The sequence below is a fragment of the Pempheris klunzingeri genome, chromosome 8, assembly GCF_042242105.1.
Source record: "Pempheris klunzingeri isolate RE-2024b chromosome 8, fPemKlu1.hap1, whole genome shotgun sequence".
In the NCBI taxonomy this organism is placed as follows: Eukaryota; Metazoa; Chordata; class Actinopteri; order Acropomatiformes; family Pempheridae; genus Pempheris; species Pempheris klunzingeri.
Genome location: NC_092019.1, coordinates 19,892,365 through 19,919,992, shown reverse-complemented (window position 1 = coordinate 19,919,992; position 27,628 = coordinate 19,892,365). Strand labels below are relative to the sequence as shown.

The 27,628-nt window shown below is 41.4% G+C and overlaps 3 protein-coding genes and 1 long non-coding RNA gene across 5 annotated transcripts; 3 read left to right on the top strand and 1 right to left on the bottom strand.

Moving 5' to 3' along the window:
- Positions 1-40: 40 nt before the first annotated feature.
- On the top strand, positions 41-5,437 carry ppp1r8b (protein phosphatase 1, regulatory subunit 8b). 2 transcript variants are annotated; one of them, XM_070836079.1, is made up of 7 exons: positions 41-115; positions 612-672; positions 1,019-1,172; positions 1,708-1,925; positions 2,411-2,555; positions 2,943-3,007; positions 3,326-5,437. In XM_070836079.1, the coding sequence occupies exons 1-7, from the start codon at positions 63-65 to the stop codon at positions 3,677-3,679; spliced, it is 1,050 nt and encodes a 349-aa protein (XP_070692180.1). In that variant the 5' UTR covers positions 41-62; the 3' UTR covers positions 3,680-5,437. The 2 variants fall into 2 exon arrangements, with proteins under 2 accessions (XP_070692180.1, XP_070692181.1); XM_070836080.1 differs by lacking the exon at positions 1,019-1,172.
- Positions 5,438-7,670: 2,233 nt separating this feature from the next.
- On the bottom strand, positions 7,671-14,085 carry cyp4t8 (cytochrome P450, family 4, subfamily T, polypeptide 8). Its single transcript, XM_070836176.1, has 12 exons — positions 13,858-14,085; positions 12,499-12,643; positions 12,310-12,354; positions 12,094-12,221; positions 11,854-11,978; positions 11,588-11,742; positions 10,990-11,096; positions 10,132-10,322; positions 9,855-9,988; positions 9,033-9,097; positions 8,733-8,815; positions 7,671-8,131 (listed from the first exon to the last, which is right to left on the bottom strand). Exons 1-12 carry the CDS (start codon positions 14,047-14,049, stop codon positions 7,954-7,956), a joined length of 1,548 nt encoding a protein of 515 aa, XP_070692277.1. The 5' UTR covers positions 14,050-14,085; the 3' UTR covers positions 7,671-7,953.
- A 2,363-nt stretch (positions 14,086-16,448) lies between these two features.
- Positions 16,449-17,304, top strand: LOC139205820 (uncharacterized). Its single transcript, XR_011584477.1, has 3 exons — positions 16,449-16,591; positions 16,728-17,012; positions 17,094-17,304. It is a non-coding gene; the product is annotated as an uncharacterized lncRNA (long non-coding RNA).
- A 2,499-nt stretch (positions 17,305-19,803) lies between these two features.
- On the top strand, positions 19,804-21,373 carry med18 (mediator of RNA polymerase II transcription, subunit 18 homolog (yeast)). The gene is made up of 3 exons (XM_070835745.1): positions 19,804-20,058; positions 20,251-20,353; positions 20,699-21,373. The coding sequence occupies exons 2-3, from the start codon at positions 20,281-20,283 to the stop codon at positions 21,253-21,255; spliced, it is 630 nt and encodes a 209-aa protein (XP_070691846.1). The 5' UTR covers positions 19,804-20,058; positions 20,251-20,280; the 3' UTR covers positions 21,256-21,373.
- The last annotated feature ends 6,255 nt before the right edge of the window (positions 21,374-27,628 follow it).

The following is a 27,628-nucleotide window of genomic DNA, read 5'->3' as shown; positions in this document are numbered from 1 at the left end:
CCGAAACAGCCCGAGGTGACGTTTACCCAACATGCACCGCGGCACCGAGAAGATGAGGCAAGATGGCGACTAAAACAAGCAAAGAGGGTCCCCCTCCTTTCGACTGTCCAACATGGTGAGCAAATGCACGTGTTAAAATGATATCTGTTTAGCTGGAATGCGATATCAGATGCAAACGAGCAAAACAACGCAAACCACCCGTTTGAATAACTCAGCTTTGGTCCGAGATTAGCTTGCAGATAGTGTAGCTAACGTTAGCAGCCAAGCTAGCTGGCATGCTAACCCGCTTGTGCTGCCGCTGATTCACTAATGGCGTTGGGTGGGTTTTCTTTGCCTTTTCCGAAAGAGGATGCTGCGTGTGTTTAATTTCAAGAGTGTAAGTTATGAGCACAAGGCGGTCATTCATTTAAATGGGACGTGATAACCTTTCTAGCCTTTGTCTTGATGTGTGAGATAGCATTGCTCATGGAAAGGATGACGACCAACATTTGCATTAGCTGACTGTAGATAAGAGACTTTTTAAGCACGAGGAGAGAAACAACGCGTTGATATTCATTTATGGGATGTAATGGTCAACTTAAAATGTGTACTGTTTAAATATTTTGCTGCAGGGCAGGCAAGCCGCCCCCGGGTCTTCATCTGGACGTGATGAAGGGAGACAAACTGATGGAGGTAAATGGAAATGGCACTTTAGGACATTATTATAGATCAGACTATTATACAGTCTATTTAAGAATGCGATGTGTAGTGTTGTGGGAGGATGTGTGATTTTTGAAAGCACCAGATACGAGCCTGGCAGTCCACCTTTTCCCAGTTGTGTTGCACTCTGGGATTTTTCTATGGCTGTATGGCTTCAAACGGTGCGAGAGCAGCATCAGCCCTGAGATTTAAGCTCTTCAGTGGGGAGCGTCGCTGTAGAGTTATGGCTCAGGAGCACAGAGCCATTACAGACTGTTTACAGACATTTTCCCCTGTTGTTTTGATGGCCACGACTCACTGAAACCGTCTCTCCCTGTAGAAATTGATCATAGATGAAAAGAAGTACTACCTGTTTGGGAGGAACCCTGACTGGTGTGACTTCACCATCGACCATCAGTCATGCTCACGTGTCCATGCTGCCCTGGTCTATCACAAACACCTGAAAAGGGTCTTTCTCATAGACCTAAACAGCAGTAAGGCATCGATCACAATCACACTTGCATTTTACATACATTTTATATTTAGAATCACTGTCTGGAAATGCTAAGGGCTAATAAATAGACTGCAATCTACAAAGACTTGTTTTTCTGGCCACAGTGGAGCTGAAAAGATTAGTTGATTAATTGGTTAGTTTATAAACAGGAATACTATTTTGATGATTCGTCCTTTTGGTCACTTTTCAAGCAATAATGCTAAACATTGTCTGGTTCCAGCTTTGTAACTGTGAGGTTTTCCAGCTTTGCTGTCTTATATCCATGTAAATGTAATATCTTTGAGTTTTGGACTTTTTGGTCAAACAGCTATTTTGATATTTCACTTTTGGAGTTTAAAGCTACTTTCCAACACAGATTGATCAATGTATTGAGAAAATAATTTGTGGATAAATCATAAAAACATGTTTGTTGCAGCCCTGCAACTCCATTTAGATTTACTTCCATCATAATGTAACATCTAAAAACTATAATCTGGCCTAAAATATGCAATCCTCGGTGTTTGATTCTGTTTTAGCACACGGTACTTTCCTCGGACACATCCGCCTGGAGGCCCACAAGCCTCAGCAGGTTCCCATAGACTCTACAATATCTTTTGGGGCTTCAACACGGACCTACACCATCAGAGAGAAACCCCAAACCCAAGGCACCGCTGGCACAGGAGACAGTAAGACGGGAGAGGATGAGGAGCTGAAAGGACTGCTTGGGCTTCCAGAGGAAGAGACAGAGCTGGAGGTACATTTAGTTTTCATTTCTCATGCTCTCAGACATGAACTTCATGAAGGAAAAAGAAAATCACAACATCTTGTGTCACCTTTTGTTGTTTTGTTGTTGTTTCACCTTTTTTCTTGCCACAAATTGCTGTTTTAGACTGCTAAAGGATGCAGAACAATGTTTCTATTATGTCTCAGTCCTTTTTAGATATTTTTATAGATATGTTCATGAAATGTAATATTTTGCATTTTGTTTAAATCTTCACAGGTCATAGTGTATGTGAGTGTATTTGAGAAACATATACATATAACATAACATATAAAATGAACATAAGATCTGATTATACGACCTGTTATGTATATTAATAAACAAGTAGTTATGTTTACTTTTCTAGTTTCATGATGCTACTTGTTCTTAACTCGTTCAGTCATGTTTATGCCGTTGGTGTACTACTTGACATCAGTGAGTGACAACACATTTTTCTTTTGCTGTCTGCATCCGACCAGAACTTGACAGAATTCAACACAGCCCACAATAAACGCATCTCCCTACTGACCATTGAGGAGGGCAACCTGGAAATCCAGAGGCCTAAGAGGAAACGGAGGAACTCCAGGGTTACCTTCAACGAGGAAGACTCCATCATTAACCCAGGTACAAATCACAGTGAGGGTGGTATAGAAGAAAACACAATGAAACATACCACAATCGACTCTTTTTGTAAACGACTCTACGTTGTTCTCATCAGCAGGACCAAACCACAGTTTGTGAGTTTGTTTTCAAATAGTTAATATGTTGTAAATGATTTTAAGATTGTTCTACAGCACGTTACTGTGAATGAATTTAGTTTTGACTTCAGCTACTTTTAGAAAATTTACTCACACAATACTCTTGCAGTTTTACAGTGAGGGGACTCCAGCCACGCTGTAAATATATAACAGAGCTATATCACTGTATCTGATTGTATATGTGCACTTCTACCTTTCAAGATATCAAATGCACTCACCAATGTATTGTAACACATTGTTTTCAATCCTCCAGAGGATATAGACCCCTCGGTGGGACGCTTTAGAAATATGGTGCAGACTGCTGTCATCCCCATCAAGGTAAGCTTTGGTTTTGTCATTTAAAAATGTCTGATTCTGTTGATACATTAAAGCTGGCAGGCTACTAAGCAGTTCTTTGTGTTGAGCAGCCAAAATGATAGCTGGTCCTGTGTAGCTCACTGAGTGAGAATTGATCCACTATTCTCAGAACAAATGCTTCTCATCTGTTTCAATCAAAAATAACTAGTGTCCTCATTTATGTTGTATAACACTTATGATAATTTAATTGGCAACGGGCTAGGTGTATTACCTGAAGGTGTAACCGTTGGAGCTAAATGTATGACTTAAGAAGTTAATACTCTGTCATCCCTGCTACAGAAACGCAGATCAGAGGGCCAAAACACTCTGGGTCTCGATGACCTGACTTCAAAACGTATCCACGGTTACAGCATGGGCGGTGGTCTCTATGGGGACTTGCCCCCCACTAGCCATGAGAACCAGCCAACGGGAGCTCCAGGAGGTGCAGCTATGCAGGGAGGGCTTCCTCTACCCTTCCCCAATCCAGCACCAGAGGTGGACCTGGCCCCGGAGGCTCCCCAGCCCCCTGTCACCCTTAACCCCACGCCCGTCACAGCCCCTTACCTACCAGAGACCCACAACGAGCCACGCAAAAAGAAATATGCCAAAGAAGCTTGGCCGGGCAAGAAACCCACCCCGTCACTACTCATCTAACCAGTTTCTTAAGGCTGCTGACTCTCAGGTTACCAGCAGATACATCAGGGACTGTGACCTGGCAGAAGTGGAGTCGTTCGCTTCTCAGCTTTCTTTTTTATTTGTCGTGTTACTCATCATCATCACAAAAAGGCACCTCAGAGTTTCCCTGTAGTCTGTCACAAGATACCATCTACATTACCAAGTCAGCAGTTGATACATCGGAGCCAGAACAAGGCAGAGTCTTGCAAACAAAGTTAACACAGATTTTCAAGACTTTACAGTGAGCATCAGATCCTCGTAGTGGCAGTTAGACATGTTTGTCTTTGAGTGACAGGCTACATGGGTATGATGGGCCATTGAGTTATGCTTTTGAGGTGTTTGATGTAAAGTTGGGTTTTGTTTTCTACTAAACGTGTTTTTTTCACTCCTTTTTGATAATGCTGTTAAACAAATGGCAAAAAAAGTACTTTTATACGAGATATTTTACTGTGAGAAGTCAGGAAAGTCAGAGAATCCAGGCGTGAAGTCAGTTTCTATCAAAACACAGGGCTGTATTAATAATGTGATCAAGTGTAATCTGAAACATTTCCATTAGGTGTGTTAGACCAATGTGACATCAACTGAAGCGTCTTGTAGTTGTCCGACAGGCCACTAGATGGTGACTTGCGCACAAAGGTCAGAGTTTTCATTACGGCTTTAGACTTGCAGGTGCCATCGTTCATGGCCTGCTGCACCCGTTAACTTTCACATTGTCCAAAATCTATTTGTGGCATCCTATGAAAGTGGTGCTGCAAGCTTCGAGTCATTCATTTGGATTCCTCTGCAGATAAAAGCCATTTTCCTTGTCCAAACAGTACGTCGATCTTATTTCCAGTATATTGAGTTTGAGAAGGTTTGTTGGTCAATTTCAATCAGCACCAGTATACTGTAAATACAAGAATTTTACAGTTTATATGTTTGCAATTAACCGGGCTAATAGTAACACAATATAGCAGAACTGCAAAGGCAGCACAGTAATCTCGGAAACCTACTGGCTATCGTCTGACAACTGTTGATCTGTTTATAGAGATTAGCAGCACAGTAACAAATAGAAACTTTTCTGTAAAATTTACAGTTAGTAAGAACAGACGGGTTTGGATTTAGTATGTTTGAATGGTGGTGCAGCATAGTCCAGTGTTTAGTTTGCCCAGAATTGGCTTGAGACATAGGAAGTGTGTCTTTGCACTGTAGCAGAAACACATAGTTAGCCATGTCAAACATTTAATAAACTATTGGAACGTGACACACCGGTGTAAGGGTCCCATGAGAGGGTGTTACTACAGCAGCACACAGGAAATTAAGCGAGAATTGGGGACGGGTATAACCCGCAACCAAAGTCTTCAACCTGTATGCATCTAAACCACAAGACCACCAGGACGCCACTTTGTTTTTCTTTACTTCAAACAATCTTACTGCAAACCAAGGGGCTAGTAGTCCTGTAAGAATGGTAGGCTGAGTTAAAAGTACATGCAGACAGATTGGATGACAATAATGGTTGGATCTTAAAGTTGCATCGTTCGGTGCAGCGTGAGGTCACCACTGAAGATGCACGCCTTCCCAGGAAGGAGCTGTTTAATGTTTTCTAGGAAGTTCAAGTGCCCATTTCATGGGATCTTAAAATAAGTGAAAGCTTGGAGATCCGGGATCTAAGAGAGATGAGTTGTTTCACTTTTACAAACTGTGCTGGTGACTTTTTGTCCTTGTGGATTTTGTAATCATAAGACTGTAAATAAAAAATGAATTACTTTTGACTCTACAGTGTTTTCAGCTGTGATAAAATGGTTACCTGCCTGTACTCCAAATATACATCTCTTAATAGGTCCTCTGAAGGCGAGTCGTTTGATGACTTAAAGCAAACGGCAGAGACCAAGAACAAAGGTAATCTACTGTAGTTTGAGTGCATCAGAGACTGCTCCCTCCCAGAACTATTCTTTAGGCAAACATTAACCAGATGCACTTATACCTGGTTAAAACAAGCTCATATGGCACAGGCTAAGCCCTTTCACAAAAAGTTGTGCATCTTGAGCATGGTTGTAAACTTAGTTAATGTTTAAGCGCTTTATATCCCAATTTTACGAACTTGGACAAAGGCCGACAAAATGCCAAAGGGCTCTAAAAAGTTGAGTGAAAGTGTTTTATTTGATTAACCTGGTGCTGACATCAACCACTACTGACACGGTAGTGGTGTAGTGGTTGAATGTATCATATTGGATAATGCATTTACACATGAAGAAGGGAAAACATAATTTTGTGTGTATTACAACCTGATCTGGTGCAAATGTCCTACGACAACATTGGTCCTATTCCTTTATCACATATACATGTGTAGAGGGAAAAATTACTCATTCATCAAAACGGCTGAGAAAACTATTAGAAAATACAAAAGCTTTTTTTTCAGCAAGTAATGCACATATTCAGACAATCCGATTCTACACAGTTAATTTCGACATCTGATTGTAATTCTATGTGAGTGTGAAAGCTTTGTAAAAAGTTAGAAAAGAAAGACCTGTAGAAGACGTCCGCCAACGCGTGTGGACGGAGGGACCTGAAGATCTGTGTGATCTTCTCTCTCTCTTTTCTCACTGTCTCGTTTTATCATTTTATCAATTTAAAATATTTAAAAAATATCCCTTTTTTCTTTTCCTTTCATCTCATTTCTACCCCCCAAAATGTTTCCTCCCTCAGAGGTTGCCTGTTAGGGAGAATAAATTAAAGGGAAAACATTCTTTGTGTTTTCATAAATTACTGTAGGTTGAATGGTTTTGGATTATTTATCCAAACCAATGCCGACGGGATGGACCCTCAGGCCAGATATAGGTAGAATTTGGGATGCATTTAAGGCACACATACATACATGAGAGGAGTAATGATAGGATTCACAGCAAGAAGGAAAGCAGACTTGGATAATGAAATAAATAAAGTGATAACACATAAGAAAACATTACAGGAATTGAAATTAACACTTGACAGCTTATTTATGAAGAAAGCTAATTCCTTTGGACGTGACTCTAACAAACTTAAGTGGCTAATAAATGGAGCAAACATTTAACCTCATTAGTAAAAAAAACTCTAAAAATAAAACATTTGCTTTAGCCTAAAAAGTTAGATAATACATTTAAATCATTTCATGAGAACCTAAGTACATCGAACTAAAAGAGGACCACTCTCCCCTTTTTTAAATCACTTAATATGAAATGCTCATCAGTAGAGCAAAAATAAGATCTTAAGAGTAACTTAACAGGTACAGAAAATCAGTCTGCTATTCACAATTTTCCTTTAAAAAAAGGCTCCAGAAATGGCCTTCCAATTTCCATCCTTACAATCAAAGAAGAAAAACAAACCCACCCTTATCTTCGGTAAAAACAGAATCTATGCACACTCACTTAGATTTGAATGCTGACAAAATAACAGATTATTGTGTTTTCTTCAGTTTTACAGTTGTATAATATTGTAGTATTTAACTTACAATTATGTTTTTTTGTTATCATTCGTAATAATCTCAATAGTTATTGTGTTATTTTATGGTTAATTGATTATGTTTTGTTATGATTACAAAGTCTACACTTACGCTTCAGTTCACATCAGTTATGCCAACAAGAGTGCGGTCTCTCCAATCATGGCCCCGATCATGCTCATGCAGCTCTGATAACTCTGGGCGAGCACACAATATTTTTCTGGCCTCGGATGTGTGATCGAACCAGTGTTTTACTTCATCAGTCGTGGGACCTTTTTCTGGATACAGCGATCACTGAGTAATAGGATTTTTCTACCTCGGTGCGCTGCGGACGCACCCCGGCAACCAAGTGAAGGAGAGCACAGCCAGGCCTGGATTCAGGGATTAGGATGCTGGGTCCCTTTATTTATAGTAATTATCTAATGCCCATGGTCATCACACAGCATCAGGAACGATACGCTTCCATGTGGACTGTGGCTATTAGTCGAACATACTAATATGATCAGCTCAGGATTATCATTCTGGATTTTTAATTATTTTATATCCACTATTGGCGCCACTAAATACAACACCTCCACTTCAGAGCTGATGTAGTGTTTCTTACGTTTGGAGCTGTGGATAAATTGCGTAATTCAGAAATTACTGGATACTATAAACCATAACTAAGTGCTTTAAAGTAAGGAACTGAAGAATAAATATAAACTAAAAGACATCTTGTATAGAGAGCCTTTAAAATACCTCTACTCCTCAAGATCTTCCCTTTTTGCAAGTTTATAGCACTTCCTGGAGCTGCTTCCTTTTACACTTGTGGGTCTATGGGTTTGATCTTGATGTGGATGCCATTGAGTGAGCGAAGCACCAATCTAGGAATTATCTTGGGTTTCCGAGTGGGGTCCTCAATCAGCTCGTACCTCTTCAGTGTCAGGGCTATCACCACTTTCATCTCATTCATGGCAAAGTTCTGACCGATGCAGTTTCTGAGGGACGAAAACATGAAAAAACCAGCATCATTGTGAGGAGATACGACGATAAATTAAATGCTTTCAAGCAAACAAAGTACGAGGGCGGTAACATATCATGAGTCGTGAATTTCATCCTTTCTCAGGAGAAAACACGGGGCTAACATAATATTAGAATAGAGAGGAGCCAAAGATATGGCGATAGCTCCTGCAGTAAATGTCGATGAAGCACATGATGAACTAGATGTAAGCCTGGTTTTTACTGTGGGGCCATTGAATCGTAAAGTGTATCTTTTATGTTGTCTATAAATCCCAGTACATTCAACTGGTGCCTTTTTCTTTTCCTTTGTTCTCTTTCCTACTGATCTAAATCAGTAGGGTGAATGAACTGCTATTAGATGTGTCTATCTCAATCTTTTTGTTTTGGCAGTGGAACATGAATGACACTCTAAACTGGAGGAGACATGTACTGTCAGATAAATATAGGCAATAACATAAAATAAAAAGTGAGTAGCTATGAACTATATTCCTATTAACTATAAAATATTGACTAGAACTGTAAACCAGAACCTCGGTACTGAACAGTGACCTGATCACACCGTATCAGGTGTGGACAAACCTTGGCCCAGCAGAGAAGGGCACAAATGCATGAGGCGACCTCTTGGAAGCATTCTCTGGTAGGAAACGCAGTGGGTCAAAGACCTGTGTTGACACAAGGCGGAAAAACAAATCAGGGAGTTCTAGGCTTTGTATTAATTATTCACCAGTTTGAAGACTATATCACATCACTAGATCATGACTGGTCTGGACCAGGGATCACGGTTTTACTTTTTAAAAACTGTTTTTGATCACTGATTCATCTAATAATGTACACTACACAAAGATTTGCTCAGATGTCATCAAAGTCATTTTGACTTGCATCAGGATTTTCCCAGACAGCCGCATTCCTGTGGACAGCATACACACTTGTTCCAACATGAGATCCTACAGATAAGAAACAAAAGGTGTTATTTAGTCTAGGGTTGTGCAGGACTGTACACAAATAACACGTGAACGGGCCGCAGCCTGTCAGGAAGTCGGTCATTGACTTTGCACCTACACACATTTAACATCTGAACGAGTATAAGCCTGTTTGTGGGTCAGTCGTTGACTATTGACCAGTGTTTCTGGGATCTGGGAAAATGTGTATGAATTGATAAAGGAATCTGAAATATTTCCATTTGATAGGTTACCAGAAAAACATATGGAGTCTCTGGTGAGAATATTTCACTCGGTGGAAAAATAACTAAAGAGTTTAAACTAGCTGATACAGAATAAACAATATAAGATACTATCAGACATTGTGGAATATAATGATTTTAACAACACTGAAGCCACTTACGGAGAAACAAATGGGGAAAAATGTAGTTTAAAGGGTAAATATGTGCTGTATGCTGTGCAAGGCTTTGGAAAACAAAAATTAAGGTCATATGTATATTTATATTACATATATATATATATATATATTTATGTTTGCACAAAAAAAGGCTGTGAATTCATCAGTGTGCTCCAATCCCTTTTGTACTCTCTTCATGCTAAGAAGCTCCTGATTCAGCTACATTTTTTGCTGGAAGATGCACAGAGAACCCTTATCCAATACAAGTTAATATTTTACCTTTTACCCTGTGGGGTAAACGTTACTTTGTTTGGATCAGTACGTTGACTGCTGTAAATGAATTTTCAAAAAACATTCACGACTAACCTCCAGGCAAAGTCCTTCCGTCAATAAAAGTCATGGGTTTGGTAATTTTTCTGGACATTCCTGGCACGGGAGGGTAAAGACGGAGGCACTCTTTAATGCACATTGTAGTGTAAGGAATTTGACTGAGATCCTCCCTTAAAATAAGACAGATGTGCAGTGTTAGTTAGTCAATGTTCTAATCAATAAAGTCACGGCCTGAAGCTCAATTAAATCAGCTGTTGTTACGCAAAAGCTGACTTAACTTGCATATGGCAGTGTTTACAACAAGTAAGCCTACCACTCCACGGAGTCCTTGCCATCCAAGGCTTGGATGACCTCATCCCTGCACATCTTCTGGTGCTCGGGGTGGCAGGCAAGACAGTAGAGGATAAAAGAGACGCCACTGGCTGTGGTGTCGTGGCCCTCGAACATGAAGGTGTCCACCTCTGCTCGTATGTCTTCATCTGACAGACCCTGCTGCTTCTCATCCTGAGAGTGACGACAAAATAGCAAAATATATGTAAAAACTCAAACAAAAGATAAACGTACTATTTGTTAAAAGTGTCACTACTAGTACTACTACTATGCAACTTATACAATGGAAAACAACAATGAACAATGAAACCATAATAAAAGAGTATATAATGTACAATAGAGGTAACAGCAGTCAGGTTTGTGCCAAGTATTGGAAATGACAGCGATAGCACACGTCTGTTCACTCCTTAACCAGGTCAAAAGTGAACGGGGGAATTGGGCTTTTCACACACAGAGGAAACAGATAAAAACTGGAAATAGGGCACTCCACAAGTAGAAAACCACAAAGACTTTAAGTTTTTGTCTCCAGGCCGCTGCTCAAGAGTAGCTCATATGAGGACAAGAAGGCTTTGTGTCAGTGGCCATTGATATGCTGAACATGAGATGCCTTATGCAGCCTTCTGTGTTTTGTTTTGCACTGGGGATTTTGCCTCTTTTACCTTATGCAGAATCCCAACTTATTTTCTCTTTCGAGAACTTTGTTTTGACAGTCGGCATAGAAGGACAGTTTACTCACTTAAATGTTTGTGATGTGTTACCAATTTCATTACACCGAGCAAAAGTAAGAATGTCTGATTTTCTGAATTCAGCAGATTGCAGCTGATATCGCATCACAACGTACTCTTGCGAGGAGAAGGATGTCTAGAAAGTCCAAGTTTCTCTTGGCCTGTATGCGATCCAGCTCCTTTTCTTTCTTTAGTGCTTCCTTTCTCTTTCTAATGACTTCCTCTGCAAATGAAATGATAATGGATGAGTATTTGCACACTAACTCTTAAAATACACATCAACATCATCATCCGAGAAATCCTCTGCTCGAACTTACTGCACACACCCCAAACCACCTAAATCATGCATGTAGTGCATCTTTGCACTCTGCAGCATTGCACTGCTGTTTTCTTCACACTCTTTGTGAGTTTTTTACATCTATACTTACATACAGTACTGTGCAAAAGTTTTAGGCAGGTGTGAAGAAATGCTTTAAAGTAAAGAACGCTCTCAAATGCAGTCTTTTTGTCTGTTCGTGTCTAAGTACACAAGAGCAGTGGAAAAACTAATTCCTTGTATGTGTTCACATACTTTGCCAATAAAAGCGGAATCTGATTCTGACACACCAAAAGTGTATGGGTGTAACTATATTGCAAATTGATCAGATCCAGCATCATTTGTATTTGGCAGCTGTTTCAGATCATTATTAATCTATTCATGTGATAAGATCTTACCTGTGTGACTGTGAGTCACACTGCATGCTTTTCTGAATCTGAAGCCATGTGGGCTGAGGTAGAAAATGAGGTCGTTGTGGTATGGAAACGTCCTGAACCGCAGGTTAATCAGATCACTGAGTTCATACACTGCTTTGATGTACGCATTTGTACCACTGAAATGAGAACGTAGACCTGATTCCGTGATTCAGACAGCTGGAGCGACAAACATCTGACAACACAGCACTGAAATTACTAAGGGCAGAAAAAGCATCGTGTGGACTTACCCCTCTATCTGACAGTTGCTGTCGTAGCTGAAGGCACACTTCAAGATGCTGTCCAGGGTCATGAGGCTCACGTGTTCGAACAATTCCAACGGCTTGTTGGTCTTTGCGTAACTTTCCCATTTGTCCTGGCAACAGTGAGAGGACAGATGCGACAGTAGCTCGACCAACTTAACCAACATAACTTTGCCATTATGGTCTTTTTTATTATGAACTGCGATTTATACAACTAAACTGTCATACCAACATAGTTTTTGCAGAGTCCGACATCAGTTTTACATACGGTTTCAAAACATCATAGTGGAAACCTGGGGTTAAGAGCCTTCTGTGCCGAAACCACTTCATCCCTTTTGACACCAATAAGCCATCCCCTGAGGACGGAAACAGGCGAATCAGTAAAGCAGCTAAATGCTGTAATAAACCAAAGTATGCTGCAGGAGGAAGGCAAAGCAGTCTTACCGATCCATGGCTCAATAAACCTGTATGCCACATCATCTTTTGGCTCTGTTAGGAAACAAGCAACAACAAACACATTGACCTTAGGCTGTCAAAATGTAACCAATGATCCCGTGAGAGATTATGTCAAGCGCTGAATTGCATCCACTGACATAACAGAGTGCCAGTTCAGTCAAGTAATGGCTCACAAACCTGTTGATGCCAGAATGGTTTTCACATAATCTGGATGGTGAATGTTGAGAAAGCAAACAAAGGGACCGAACCACAGCGGGAAAGCATAAGGGTACTGCTGTCCCCATTTCACCATCTTGTCCAAGTCCATCCCATCTTGTTTAAACTGTAAAAAAAAAAAAAAAATGAAGACACACAAGCCTGCAGGCTTTGTAAATTGCCTTGGGGAGGATGTTGTGCTTACCTGAACTGAGATGTTTGCCAACTGTATCTGTAAGTATTTAGATCCACTACTTAAGTAAAAGTAGCAATTAAAAGGTAACTACAAGTAAAATGACTCATCATACAGAAAGGCTCTTTAAAAAGGAGAATATACCAAATACAATTTTTAGAATCTTTAAAATAGTAAAAACTTGATACCTCCGTGATACCTTAAAATAGTACTTAAAGGCATTTCAGATTTGATACCAGATTAGATACCTGTGCTGTTGTGCCCATTCATTTCATAACGACTAGTAATGTACATTGTGCAGGTCCATGGCCATATGCAGGGCTTTAGAAACAGAGCGGTTCCAAAATTAATACGGACTTTCAGGGGCACTTTGATTTCCATGATCTAAATAGGTGCATTTCCACATGTTTAAAGAGCAAAATGTGGATAATAACATGTTAAAAACACACGTCAGTCAGCAGCAGAGTAAATGATCTATCAAGCAGCGATGAGTGATCCACAGTGCTGGCCTGCTCCCTCTCTCTCATGCCTTTGACATTACGTTCTCTCAGTTAATCTCTCCCTCTGGATCCACTGCCTGCCTCCTTCTCTGCGACTCTTCACTTGTCTTTCCTGCCACAGTGGGTTAAAAATAATGAAGTTCTTTATTTCATTTTTGAGTTTGCATTAATTTGTATATGACTTATTCAATGTGTATAAAACTTAGGCATAAGCAAAATGTGTTATATATTTAAACAATAACAGTATTACACTATAATGATGGTGGGTGTTTGTGCTGTTGAACTGATCCTGTAGGTTCATTTGTAACTATTAAAAAACAAACGTTGTCTCTGTGATAATTAGTTTGAGCTGCATTAGTTTTGAACTGAGCTGAGCAGCACAGGGATGCTGATCCTATCCTGGGCACAGGGGGCAATGGCTGCTCTTCCTCCCTCACCTCCATCACCTTATCTTTCTCTTTCTGCCTCATCGTCCTCTCCCCCATCTCGTCCCTTTCCAAAGCAGGCCTCGCATGGCTTCAGGTGCCTGTCCCGTGTCCTCAACTTGTGAACACAATCACAGAGCCACCGTGTGGATCCCAGTTTGTTAACAGGTCTATGGAGCAGTGACACACAGACATATGCATTATCATGATTCTACATATGTACCTCGGTGACATGTCCAAACAGCCAGTGTCCCGGTGGTCCTGGAAAAGTTTCAATGTTTCGAAACACATTCCTTCTTTGGACGAGCAGGCTGGTCACTTTATAGACGATGGCAACGAGACAAAGCAGAGCGAACAAGTGATGCATGTGAGGTCTGCCCAGCTGGAAGTTCACGAAAGCCTCAGTGAGCTCCATTGCTACCTTAGCTGACCTTGGACCAGGGCAGCGCTCTGCAGGCAGCTGTTGCTCCAAATGTTAAAGAACTCCCCTCTCAACGCTTTCCACGTCGACCCGCCCTACTCGGCCTCTGATTGGCTCGCGCTCGCTTCCGTCCAGGCATCTTGTGATTGGATACCACGTGTGCACGAACCTCATCGATTAGCCTGATGCCGGACGAGGAGAGGAGAGCTTACATGTATTTTTATTCATCTTCTCGTCAAAGCGGCTTCAGATTCACCGTAAAACCTGATGCTGAGTTTTGCTCTGTGTCCACACGAGGCCCCGTTGTCACTCAGCATCCAGAGGCCGGGTGAAGGGACGGGTGTGACCGTACTTGGAGAGCGCAGAGTCAGTCAGCGGAGCCGCAGAGCTCGGGCTGTGCCGTGGATGTGGAGAGGAGAGGCGGACCGTGTGTGTCAGCTATTTAATAAATCAAATACATACAGACACCTGCTGATTTACGTAAAAAGCAAACAAACGCTTAAGAACAAATACAGTTAACCAAACACAGACGCAGCATATGCACATGTAGAGTAGTGCGCCTTCCCCCAGCCATGAGCACATCAGTGCAGAGCAGAGGTTTGCTGGAGACAGTGCAGTTATCAGCACCATCAGCACCATCAGATGCTCTTCACAAAAACGGATATCAATTGATTACCACGACCAACAACATGTGAACAACATCAACACAGTGAATTGGATTAAGTCATTGTTTTCAATGATGGCCAAGTTGCCAAGGTGTGAAATGTATAGTATGAAATCCCTGCTGACAACAGATTATAAGGAAATGTTTAATTATAATATAATGATCTGTTGGAATCTATGTAATGAACCTGTTTTTGTCTTACTGATTTGAAATAAGATAAAATAAGATAAGATAAGATAGACTTTATCGATCCCCCATAGGGGGAAATTTACATATTACAGCAGCAATAAGCAGTAATAGAGAGAAAAGAAATAAAATAAGCAACAGTAAATAAATATGAATTATTTAATACAAATATATAATATATAAATGAAATATATATATGTTGTAAAACCTACATTTTATGTGCTGAATGTGAATTGACATATACTGTGTGTGTGTGTGTGTGTGTTAGTTTAGCTCAACAGGTGAGTAAATTGTACAACATCACAATTACACCCTTCTTTTTTAAATAGATAATCTCAATGATGTAGATCATAAATTTGAATGCATAAAAATTAGTGAGTGCAAACTGTCTGACACCTTATAGGAAGTAACACTTTACACATTACTTGCACATGCAAACACACACACACCTATAGGCTAGACACACACATGAAGGTTTGACTGTTTGACATCTTTGTATCAGAAACACACACAGACACATCCGACTCTATGTGCTGATCAGAGCTCAGCCCACATCAATCCTCATGTAAAGACTTGCCCAGATTCAAGAAAGTGCAAAAGGTTAAAATGCAAACATCAAAACTTTAGAGAGCTGATGAATGTATGACAGAACAATATTAGAATCACTAAGACCTAAGCATTGGCTAGCTTGTTGTGCTGATTCCACTCACTTCTGATTCATATTGTACCCGCCATGTAAACTTTTCCATTGGTGCACTTTCCATACCTTTCAGACCTGACATTTTGTCTGCTCTGTTGATCTAAATAATCTTTGAACTTTCAGAGTGCTCAGATAAACCTCTCGCACAATTACTACGAACTGTTTGACACTTTTATATGAGAAATTGCACTTGCCACTGATGTGCGAACTGTATCACAATACCTATGCTAATGCAAAAAGTGGAATAAGCGCCACAGCATCAGAAAAACAGCGTGGGTGAGAGCTACAGTAAATTTCCTCTGCATTGGCTGTTGGACCACTTCCGATGTGATAACTTGAATTCAGTGGTTGTCTCTTCTCATCTCATGCGATGTGTCTGATCTGTATTTGTTTTTTTGGGGTGGGGGGGTGGTGGGGTTCTATTTGTTCAGTATTGCTTTTGTCCTTCAGAGACATAAGCGCCTCAAGCATGATGCAAAAAGGCTTAATTTTTCTACTGATTATTTTAATCTCATCCCATTTTGCTTCAGGAAACAGTAAGTAACTGACTTAATCACTAATATTGCACTGGATTTAAAATACATTTTTAGGAAGTAACTGTTGTTTGGCAATACATTATTCATTTTTTACATTTTTTCAAGCTAAGGTATAACAGAAACCTTACATTTCAACAGCCGCAAGTCTCCTACAATTCTCACTGGGATGTGAAGCTGTGATACCTTGTCAACGCTGCACAAGAGACTCAAGCTCTTTGACATGGTTTTACCAGACAGATGAACGTAGTGACAAAATCCGGCTATTTCATCAACGTGACGGAGGACTACCATTCCAACATCAGTACTTTCGTCCCAGAATAAGGGTTCTGCAAAATTGTTCCTTGGTGATTAGTGACCTAACAGACGGCAATCAAGGGCTTTACTGGTGTGAACAATGTTTTCAAGGCAATTGTTGGAATGAACCGCTGACATTCGTCAGTGTGAAGAAAGGTCAGAACTTTTGTGATCGTCACTCTTTGTTCTCTTAAAACCGAGTATTTAAATACCCAACTGCTTTGTGTATTCAGTTTCACACCTTTGCCAAAGCCCTTCCTCTATTCAAACAAATAATACCTTTTCTTTTCAGAGATTCTGAAAGAAAACCATAAGACGTTCTACATTACTGCTGGCAGCAGTTTCACTCACGCATGTCCAGGCGAACTGACTAGCTCAAAGTGGACTTTTGAAGCAAGTAATATGACTACACACAGGAATTCAGTGCAAGAAACAGAATCGGTCTTTGAGACTTCCCACAAATCAATACACATTGAAAATGTCAAAAGAGCAGATGGTGGGAAATATACTTGCTGGACGAGTGGATGTGATGGCCATAGGAGGAAGCTACTTTCTATCAACTTGTGTGTAATTACAGGTGAGAAAATAACACACACAAACAAAGTCTTGTGTCCAAATTAAGTGGTTTAACTTGGAATCCCTTTTTGCCGTATAACAGTACACCACCATGAGGATTCATCCGTTTCTTGTGCTGTGACATGTCACATGGATGCCAGTAACGTCAAACCAAACAGCACTTTACAGGTGCAGACGGGCACGAGGAATATATCAGTGCTTGTAGATGCATATGGGTCTTGCAGTGCAAAGCGGGCGTTTGATGGATACAGTGCAGTTAACAGCACTCGCAGACCATCAGATCCTTTAAACAAAACAACAGGTGAGCGTTCCGTCGCTAACTTTATTTAAGGAGCTCATGAGCTGAATCAAAGTAATATTAATCCTTATGTTTTTGATTGTACAGGTATACCTACAGAGCCTGAATATCTGATTCCTGTTGCTTATGGAACACTGGCAGCCCTTGCGTGTCTCATTTTGACGGCACTTTTAATTTACAGCCTCAGCTCAAGATTGCGGGCAGGTAAGAAATGCATCTCTCTGTCTTATTGAACTTCCTGTTCATTGCTTGTTCGGAGAATTGAAACAGAAATAGATGTTTGACGTTGGTGTGGACAAACATACGTGCCCCTCATGATCCTGTTTCTCTTACTATCTCTTTAAGCATTTCCTGTTCACCTTTGTTGCCGTGGCTTGAATTGCAGGGTAAGGGTCAAATGATGATGATGATGATGATGATGACAGCACAACATAATAATATCTACAATGAACTAGCATGTGTGCTGTTTTGTTCAGGTAATGAAATGTCTTACTTCTTACTGTAGGCGGAAGAGGACACTTCCGTGCTTTATTCATCAGTTGTCATCAGGAGACCTGCAAGGACAACAAACACAATGACAGTGACTGACACTGAATGCGTTTATAGTCAAATAAAAGTATAGAGAAAAGGTCCCACACTAACACGATCCATTCTTGCCACTATTATAATGATAGCTCCCACTCTCACTGACATATGATTCAGTGATCCATTCCACAAAAAAATGGCTCATGTTTAATCTGAAAACGTGAAGGGAACTAAAACAATAAGTACATGTACAGGTACATCCATAATCACTTGCTCCATGTGTTTCAAGTCAAAATATTGATACTGGTCTATAGTATCTTAAGCCTTTCATGCATGAATTATGATAACCTCAGTCAGGATTTTTTTACTAAGTGTTTTTATTCATCTTTTCTTTTTTATAAAGATATTTTTACATGTCCAGTAGTTAAAATATAGCTAGTGATGCATGATGTACAATTCAATGGACTGAATTAATCATAATTTCACCCAATAGAAAATCAATACTTGGAAAATTTAGCAATTGCATGACTCCTTAGATGTTATTTGATGTCCTCATATTTTTCGTACCTGCAAGCGTCTCTTTTTATAGAAGGTTTGAACAGAAAAAAATGAGCAACTTGGTGTTTCTGGCTGTCTGTCGACCATCTTGGTTTCACTCTTTTTTTCACTTGCAATGGCTTGGCACTGGGTAGCAGTGTATGAGATGACGCAATGGCATCTACTGTAGTCGCTGATGTGCAACTATGCCATCAAAACTCATGCATAATACAAGAAGCTTTTGAATAGCTGTACACTGTAGTGACCTCTATGCATGAAAGAGTTAATGACAAATTTGAGTTTGATACTATGCTTCATGTAAAAATGATTTTACTTTTGTCTACAGTATATACAGAGATTAAAGTACTATTAAAAAAGCACTGCATGTAATGTATTTTTTGGGGGGATTGTACTTTACTTCAGTGTTTACATTCCTAGCCAGACAAAAACATTGTACCACTACATTTCTTTTATTCACATAGACTAAAAATGGACTGGACTACTATATATATAGAGGTAAGAACTAGCTACACCTAAAACACCTAAAACAGCTACAACAACATGCATTTGCTAAATTTACTTGAGTAAATATTTTCCGTACTTGGGAATTTCCATTTTATGATAATTTTTAATTATAATAACTACTTCACTGCTTTTTATGAAGATATGCTGTACTTTTTACTCCATTACATTCATTCAACAGCAATAGTTACTTCACAGATTCAGATTTGAAATAAAATCAGCCTGTAAAATACCATTGTTGTTATGAATTAACTACCCAAGTAAAGTCGCCCAGTGGAAATTATCTCCAGCAATTACTGCTGATATGTTAATCATTAACCATCATCAGTAATAATAACAACTATATAAATAATAGTTTAACAGCATACTTTTCATACTAAGGGCACAATTTGCTGATAAGAGCAACTGCTGCACTTTTAGCAAAGATTTTGAAGTAAGACTTGATTTGAAGTACTTTTACAGCGTGGTACTGATACTTTTTTTTTCAATAATAATGATCTGAGTAGTTTCCCCACCATTTACACATTATTACCAGTGGGCTAATGCAAAATTGCTCCCCGATCGGAACACATGCATTGAGGTAGATTGTACACGCAGTTGGCTCGCACCTACATTTTACTGACAGCTAGCTACTTTGAGCTAAAATGTCGTGTACAGGACTTTCGCTTTGAATGGCCGTTTTAAACTAGTGTTACTTCACTTCTTCCATCTCTTGCTGGAAAATGCCTGTCACGTTAATGTCATGTGCACCAGTAGGTGGCTGTAATGCGCCTCAAAGTTGGATGTTAACCGTGGCGGAAAAAGAACCGGAGGAAGAATAGAAAGATGCTTTCCCACTCATTGTTTCTCTGATAGTTAACCCAGCGGTGTGGCTGTTCTTGTTTTAATCTACTCGTTTTCACAAATAACTTCACGTAGAAACGCTGAGGACGGTAACTTGTGTGAAGTTAACACAGTTTACTTATGGCATTATGGCTAACTGGAAGTATCTAGCTTAGCTAGCTTAGCTAGTTTAGCTAGCTAGGGTAGCAGCTAGCCGTGTGCAGACTGAACAAACCGGTGAGGCCTACCGGATCCTCGGTCTTTTCTGTGGAGGCTCTACCGGAGACGAGGACACCTGCCGCAGAAAGAGAACAGCTGCGTTTTGTTGTTCGGAGGTTTTCAGGTAATAAAGCAAACTACAACTACTTCTGCGAGAGTGTTGGCGTTAGCTGTGAAGTACATGCTTAAGCTAGCTGGCTAATAGTTGGCTAACACTGGTTGTTATTTACCACAGATAAAAAGTTGACAACTCGGTCAAATGAAGACGATACCTAAAAGATAACGATGCAGCCAATAATACTTTGTCCTCCTTAAGATTCAGAAACAACGTCGTGCCTGAGAAGAGATGGAGGCTCCACCAGTTACAGTGATGCCTGTCACCGGGGGCACAATCAATATGATGGAATACCTGCTGCAAGGTGAGCTTAGCTAGTAGCAAGGTTAACAGGACCACTGTGGTGTTATGAGATGTGATGTCAACAACTTCAGCATGTGTAACTATAAGTATGTTTGACAGGGAAACACTATTGTTCCTAAGTGATTTACTCATTTAGTGTTTTGATGAAGATGGAGAGCTCTAACATGTTATTCCAAATCTTCCAAATAGTCTGCCCTAATTGACATAAACAGCATGGACAAAGTATTAGACACTTAAAACAATGGGATTAAGCTCTCTGCAAGTATAGTTATAAATGCAAAATGCAGTCAAGATCACCCCACCCTTACACATCACTAGTATGCATGTCTATCCGTTATCCATTCAGGCAGTGTGTTGGACCAGGCCCTGGAAAGCCTCATGCATCGCCTTCGAGGTCTGTGTGACAACATGGAACCAGAGACCTTCATAGATCATGAACTGGTTTATCTTCTGAAAGGTCAACAGGGAAATCCTTTCATTCTGCGTGCCCGGCGCTCCCTCTCCCACCCCACATCTCCATGGCACTTGCGCTACCTAGGCCAACCTGAGGTGGGAGACAAGAGCCGCCATGCCCTGGTGCGTAACTGTGTTGATGTGGCTGCGTCTCACAGCCTGCCGGAGTTCCTCAATGAGATGGGCTTCCGCATGGACCATGAGTTCGTGGCCAATGGGCACATATTCCGCAAAGGTGCCATGAAAATTGTGGTAAGCAAGCTGTCTCGTATCCTGGTACCGGGGAACACAGAGAACACAGAGCGTCTGTCGCTTTCATACCTGGTGGAGCTGAGTGTGTTGGCTGCCGCCGGTCAGGACACTGTGTCAGAGGACATGCGCAGCTTTGCTGAACAACTCAAACCCCTGGTTCACCTGGAGAAGATTGACCCCAGCAAACAGAGACACTGAATGACATGATTTAGAGGGTCAATTCATCAGAGACTCCCAAGACCAAATCAGAGCTTCTTTTTTTAAAATACAAGTTTACATTTTGCCTTCAATTAAATACAGTGCTACTGCGACTCAACACTTAATGCTGTGGTCAGTTTGTTATGTGAAGTGGAAAAAGAATATTACTGCTTTCCAGTTTTCTTCTGTCTTCTTTCCAAGTTCTGACATATTTATCTTATCACTCTTTCACCAATTAATACTGCCGTTTTGGTCAAAGTCATTGCTAGTTCATTTAAGTGCTAACATTTGTAGAATATCCATAAGGGTGCTCCTGCAGACGGCTGTGTTCACCGTAGAAACGCTAGAGGTGTTTTTGGTAATAAATAGAGGAAATGTAAGAAGTCAGTGCCTGCACTGAGTGTTGTGGTGCAGCAAAAGAATGCCTTGCTTATATAATAAGTGTTGCTAAAAAAACACGTACCAGTCAAGCGATATTTGTCATCATAATAGATTCTTACAACATGGAACGCACATTAGATCTTTAATATCAGTTAACTGAGAGCATGATGTGTGTGGCGCGAAGACCTTTTTAATTTCCATTTAAGTAACGTTTTAAAATTGAATGTGGTTTCTGTTGATGTTTAAAACTATCAGTTTTTCTTAAGTGTTAATTCTATAGTTTCTCACAAACATGGTCATTTTATGCCACTGGGGGTCTCTCTTGCTCTTCCTGTAACTGGCTGCCTGCCAGCCGAACGCTACCTCAGATCCTCTACTGGAGCTGTGGTTGCCATGGAAATAATTAGCTGTGAGATCTGCACATCTTTTCCCCCCACTCTAATTAGCTTTCTCAATTGCTTAATGATACATAGACCTGTGAAAGCCTTTCTTTCTTCCCCTCAACAAAAGCATTGATTTTCCCTCTCTTCCCCTCTCATTTCTACTGTTAACCCATTAGTGCCTCTTTCATGGGAACTTGAGCTGGGACTATTACACATGAAAGCACTACAGCTGCTTCAGGTTCCTCACTCTTCGTGCTGAATTCCAAAATGGCCCGTATACCAGTGTGTCAACATTATGGCCAATCTGCAGCGGAGACCGAAGTAACTAATGCACATCCTGTCAGTTATGATAATAATGTGAGCAATAAGACAAGAGTGCTTCTAATAATACCCTTGCAGGAAGATGCATTTGCAGGGGTTGAGATGTAAAGTGACCTCGTGCATGCCTGAAGGGAGAGCTCGAGGGCAGATGGCTGTCTCTGCATGTTGACCTACCTGCATATCAAGGGTGAGGAGGACAAGCTCGCTGAGGTGGAAAGACGAGACAACATTCCCTCCACATACATTTGGCGCACCCTGAAAACCAACCTTTAAACATTTGCATCTACTATACGTCATATTGATCTGGGACTTTCCTCACTAGTTTGTTAGTATTTCACTTCGCTACTTTGGACACAAAGTTGCCCGTCAGTGAGACCGGACTGTCTGATAGACAGTTTTATGTTCTAACAACCAGAAGCAGACTACTGGCCCTAAGGACTGAAGCATGATGTTTCAGCTCTGAGTGAATTATGTATTAAAGAGGCAGATGCCTCCTTGCCCAAGGCTTTATATGTCCGGCAAGGATGCACTACAGTATGCTGGCTTTCTTCCACTTAAACTTGTGTTTAGCACAGTGCTCTTTGGTGATGAGCTGGACTCCCACTGCACCTCCACTCCGCATTGCCTGGAGAACAGAAGCATAGCTTGGCTAATCAGTGTCTTGGCATCAGGCCTGCTCAGCTATTGTGGATGTAGCCAACCACTGACTTGCACAAGTGAGGGATTTAACTCGTTACCGGAGGCGGTATGATATTCCGCATGGTTTATTTCAAGAAATTGAGAGTAGAGTGACACCAGCTTCCAACACAAACATGGAAAAATTCTGATAAGTCTAAGTGTGGTTTCATCAGGGGTTAGGGTTACAGTATGTGAAATTTGTTGAGAGTGGGGTCATCTTGGCGCTGCTCTTTTCATAAATCTTTAACTACTGTAGCAGAGCTGAAAATATTTTCATTTTTTGGTCTTTGTGGTCAATCTGTCAGATTTGTATTATTTTTTAATTCATTAGAAACTTTTTAAACATTTCAGTGAGTCTAGCCTTCAACTTCATAGCATTCAGAGCCTTTTTTTTTTTTTTGATTAACTGCTAGAGCATCATATGATTTTTCATTTCAGAAATAAACTTACAACAGTCTATTCATCTACCTTTTACTTGATTGATCCTTTAGTCTATTAAATGTACCAAAAATGCCCCCCACAAGTTCCCAGAGCTCAAAACACCATGTCAAATGTCATCAAGCTGCTTGTTGTTTCTAACCAACAGACCAAAATCTAAAGGTGTTCAAATTAAATAGCAAGTGTTTGGCACCAGGAGAAAACTGTAACACATTTGTACTGTATCTTATTGTACTGGTTTGTTCTATGTTTCATCGGCAGACCTTGATTTGACAACATAGCTACACTGTCCAGTCGTCCCTACTCTCTTTAAGCACCTATAACATCACAATTTGATTATATGCAAGTTCTGCTTGCTGCACTTTTGGCTAGGAGCGCAGCACACACACACACACACACACACACACACACACACACCGACTCTCCTCTTTGGACCATTTGGTCGTTCCGGGTCTTTAAATGTTACATATATTTAATTGGCTATGGCAGATAGCGTCTGTTAATCATATTTTGTTAGACCTCTGGAATGGGGATGGAAGCCATTACCTGTACATGCCTTTACTTTTTCCATTCCGCAACACAGTCTTAATTAAAACTCTCGGCACCAATTGTCTTTGCTGCCTCTGAACATAATGTTCATAGCTCGCAGTGCAGATGCCAAGATGCCAAGATGCCACAGAAAGCTGGCTCTTGCTCGGGGCAGGAAGTCTTCAAGTCAGCCTACTTTGGGCCGATTGCCACGAAGGGGTGAAATCCAGCTTCGCCTACTGAGGAACGTTCCGAATACTTGGACTTGAGCCCTCTCCTTCATGTGTCATTGGGAGCCCATATGCTTGTTAGAGAGTGTGGGTTGTTTGTGGAGAGGGGAGGGAAAACCAGGGGAGGTGTTTTCCCAGACAGGCATCGATCTCCCAAGGGTGTTCTTGTGGCTTCTCTGGCTTCCTCTCGAACTAATCCCAGTGGGCAGAATGGGGCGCAGGGATAAATTGCTCAACATCATAAGGCTGCGAGGGATGCCTAGAGTGGCAGGGCCGAGGAAATGAGGATGGGCTTCGCAGAAGTGGGTGGAAAAAATGTGTCCCTTTCCTTATGTGAATGAAATTCCGGAGCACTTTTTCAGAGTGCAAATTGACAAGCACAAAGCTCTGCCTTGTTGTTGATGTGGTGCTCTGCCTTGCTTGTGGCTGGCTGAGGTGATTACTGCTGTGCAGAACATGCTGTTCCAGGATCAGCCACTCAGAGCCTGAAGCCAGCCACGCTGCCTCTGGAATGTCTGGTATGGGGACAGCGTAGCAGTCAGCCTGGAAGGGGCCGAACACATACGTAGTTTTTAAACTCCTGCTGCCTGGGCCTCCCCACCTCTCTGTCTGCCTCAGTCATCTTCCCCCTTCCTCTGGGTATTGTTTCTGTGGAGGTTCGGTCCTGCTGTGAGCCTCCGGATCTGGTCATCTGTCCTCTTCATGCTCACGATTACTTTTCTTTCACTTTATGTTAAATCAAGACACACTGTGTAATCTCATGTCACGAATATCCCGGCACTCTGGAGTATTACTCACCTCGTGAAGCACCTTGTGCTGCAGACTAAAGGACATGAAGCATTGGGTTTATTTTTAGTCTGGGCACATATTTAAGTGGCCAAATGATCATGAAAATACAACGAATCATTTCCTATTAATCACCCTAGAATAGGGATTTTGAGCTTTTTGCGCAAACTTTTAGCAACATGGCATTTTAACCATCCTTCAAGTCATTTCATGACACACCATGACACATCCTCCCGCATTTAAAAGCATGCTATTTTTGACACAAATTTCTCAACGTTAGTCATGTCTGAGTGCACTCGATGTGGCCATGTTGTGCAACTTTTAAGTACAGCTTCCTTCCCTGCACACTTTGCATGCAGATGGGCGGGGTCCTCCACATTATTTCAGCCACCTTGCATCACAAGTGCTTGTTTTGATGGTGCTCATGAAGTGTGCATGTGTCACTTCAAGGTATGAGGACGTTTCTTGTTTCAACTAAAAGTGAAATATGTTGAGTAGAATCCTGTCAGTACGTCTCTAAAATGCAGGGTCTCTGACTCTGCAGAGAATGTGGGCCTGTGTTGAGGGGCAATTTATTAATCAGCTGCTGAATATTTTGAGGGCAGTGGATTCATACCAGCATGTCCTCATAGGTCAAACCAATTACCCACAGGCGGTTAAAATGCTTGCATTGAACGGCTGCCTTACTTCTGCCAAAGATGATCAGAAGCTGTGTGTGAGTATGAAGAAGTGAGGCTGCCTGTACAAGTCCATGAATAAATAACACTGTCCCCACAGCAACTGTCAACATAACAGGTGTGAATGTGCGTAAAAACGCGAAGCAGACTGTTGCTGATTTTAAAAAAAAGAACGAAAATCAGTCGCGTTTGTGAGTGTGAGAGATGACCAGCCAATGGGATTCGAGCACCTGTGACTGTGCGCCCGCCCTGCTGTCAGGTTTTGGGGGGGAAGTGGTGGGGCGGAGGGCGGAATCCCCTCTCGGTCAGTGGAGTGGCATTACTCACACGGGTCTGACCGGGGCTGTGTCTGCCAGAGCTGTCTGTGGCTGTGGCGCCGAAGCTTGGCAAATGCGAGCTGAAATGAAAATATGCAAGTGCTCCATGTCTCCTCACTTTGGAGTGTGGAGCAGAGGTGATCCTGTTTTTTTTGTTGTTTTTTTTCACTCTGGCCTCTGAAAAGCTCCATTTCACCTCACTCCTCTCGGATTAAAATCTAGGGTTACCTAATCTCTCTTAATCTGAACTAAATCTGTCTAATCGTCATAGAAAATTACACTCACTGAGGTATAGCCTGCAAATAATCAGCAGAGGTGAAACCTCCTGCGCACCCAGAGTTCTCCCTGGAGGGAATTTGGACGCAGCACACGCCGCACGGGACAATTTGTTACGCACAAAGACGGATCAGACACTGTATTCTGAAAAGACAAAAACCCTTGTCGAGATTGCGCAGGAATTTCCCCTTGTGTAGCTCTCACGTTGTGTTGTTTTATCAGGGCTGGACGTGGAGGCTGGCACACAAAGCGCCTTGTGACGCTCCGCCAGAGAGATCATTATGCAGAGTTTTGATTAAGAATTTTGGTTTGGCTCCCTCCCTTCATATCAGAGATGGTGGAGAGAGAGAGAGAGAGAGAGAGAGAGAGAGAGAGTGGGGACAGAGACAGAGACAGAGAGAGAGAGAGAGAGAGAGAGAGAGAGTTCGGGATTTCGCTGTAATCATGTTCGGAGAGTATTGATTTCGTGAGCGCACTCCAATTGGCAGCATCTCCACTACAGCGCCGGCGCGTCATCCTCGGTTCACATCGACAGAACGAGTTGTAAGCAAATGAGAACATGTGTGGGATCTGAGAGAGTGAGAAAAGGCAAGGGGGGGATAGAGGGGAGCCAGAGGAGGAGTGATAAAAGCCAGTTTTATCAACCTGACAAGTGGATACGAGATTTCATTTGCTGGACTATTTTTTTTATTTTTTTTGCCTTGTATTTTTCAGACTGGGAATTTATCGATTCGTCACATGCGCACGCCTCTTCATTATAATTGCAGACAGTTGGGTGCTGTTCAGGCTGAATGGACTTGAATGTGGCGCTGCCAGCTTAATCCGTGCAGACTGGAAGATTTAATAATTCACGGTAATCACGCATTATCGCCTCAGTGGATGCTCTCCACACAGCCCCGGTGATGTTTCCCCCTCTTTCTCCATTCTTCCCGTTGTCTTCTGGAGGTTTTATCGACGACAGCTTCGCAAAAATGCTCCTTATCTGAAATATCATCTGTTGCTGCAACTGGATTGCAAAACCCCGATGACTGGCTCTGACACGCGTTTCAGATTGACTGTCTCGGGCTGATGTGGACTGTTGAACTGGAAGCATTTTAACCAGCATTTGATATTTTACTCCGGGTAAAATGGACGAAAAATTATTATTACTTTTGTTACTTCTCTTGTCCCTACACGCGAGGCTGTGATTCTGCTTGTATTCACCATGATCCTTCTACTCCATTGAATTGCATTGATTCAGACTGTAAGATTAATATACCTACAAGGCGAATTTCAACGTGATTTTCACTGAGGACAGAGGGATACGGGGGTCGTGGAGGTATCTCCCTCCCTTGCTCTTCATTTGATTTATTCCATTT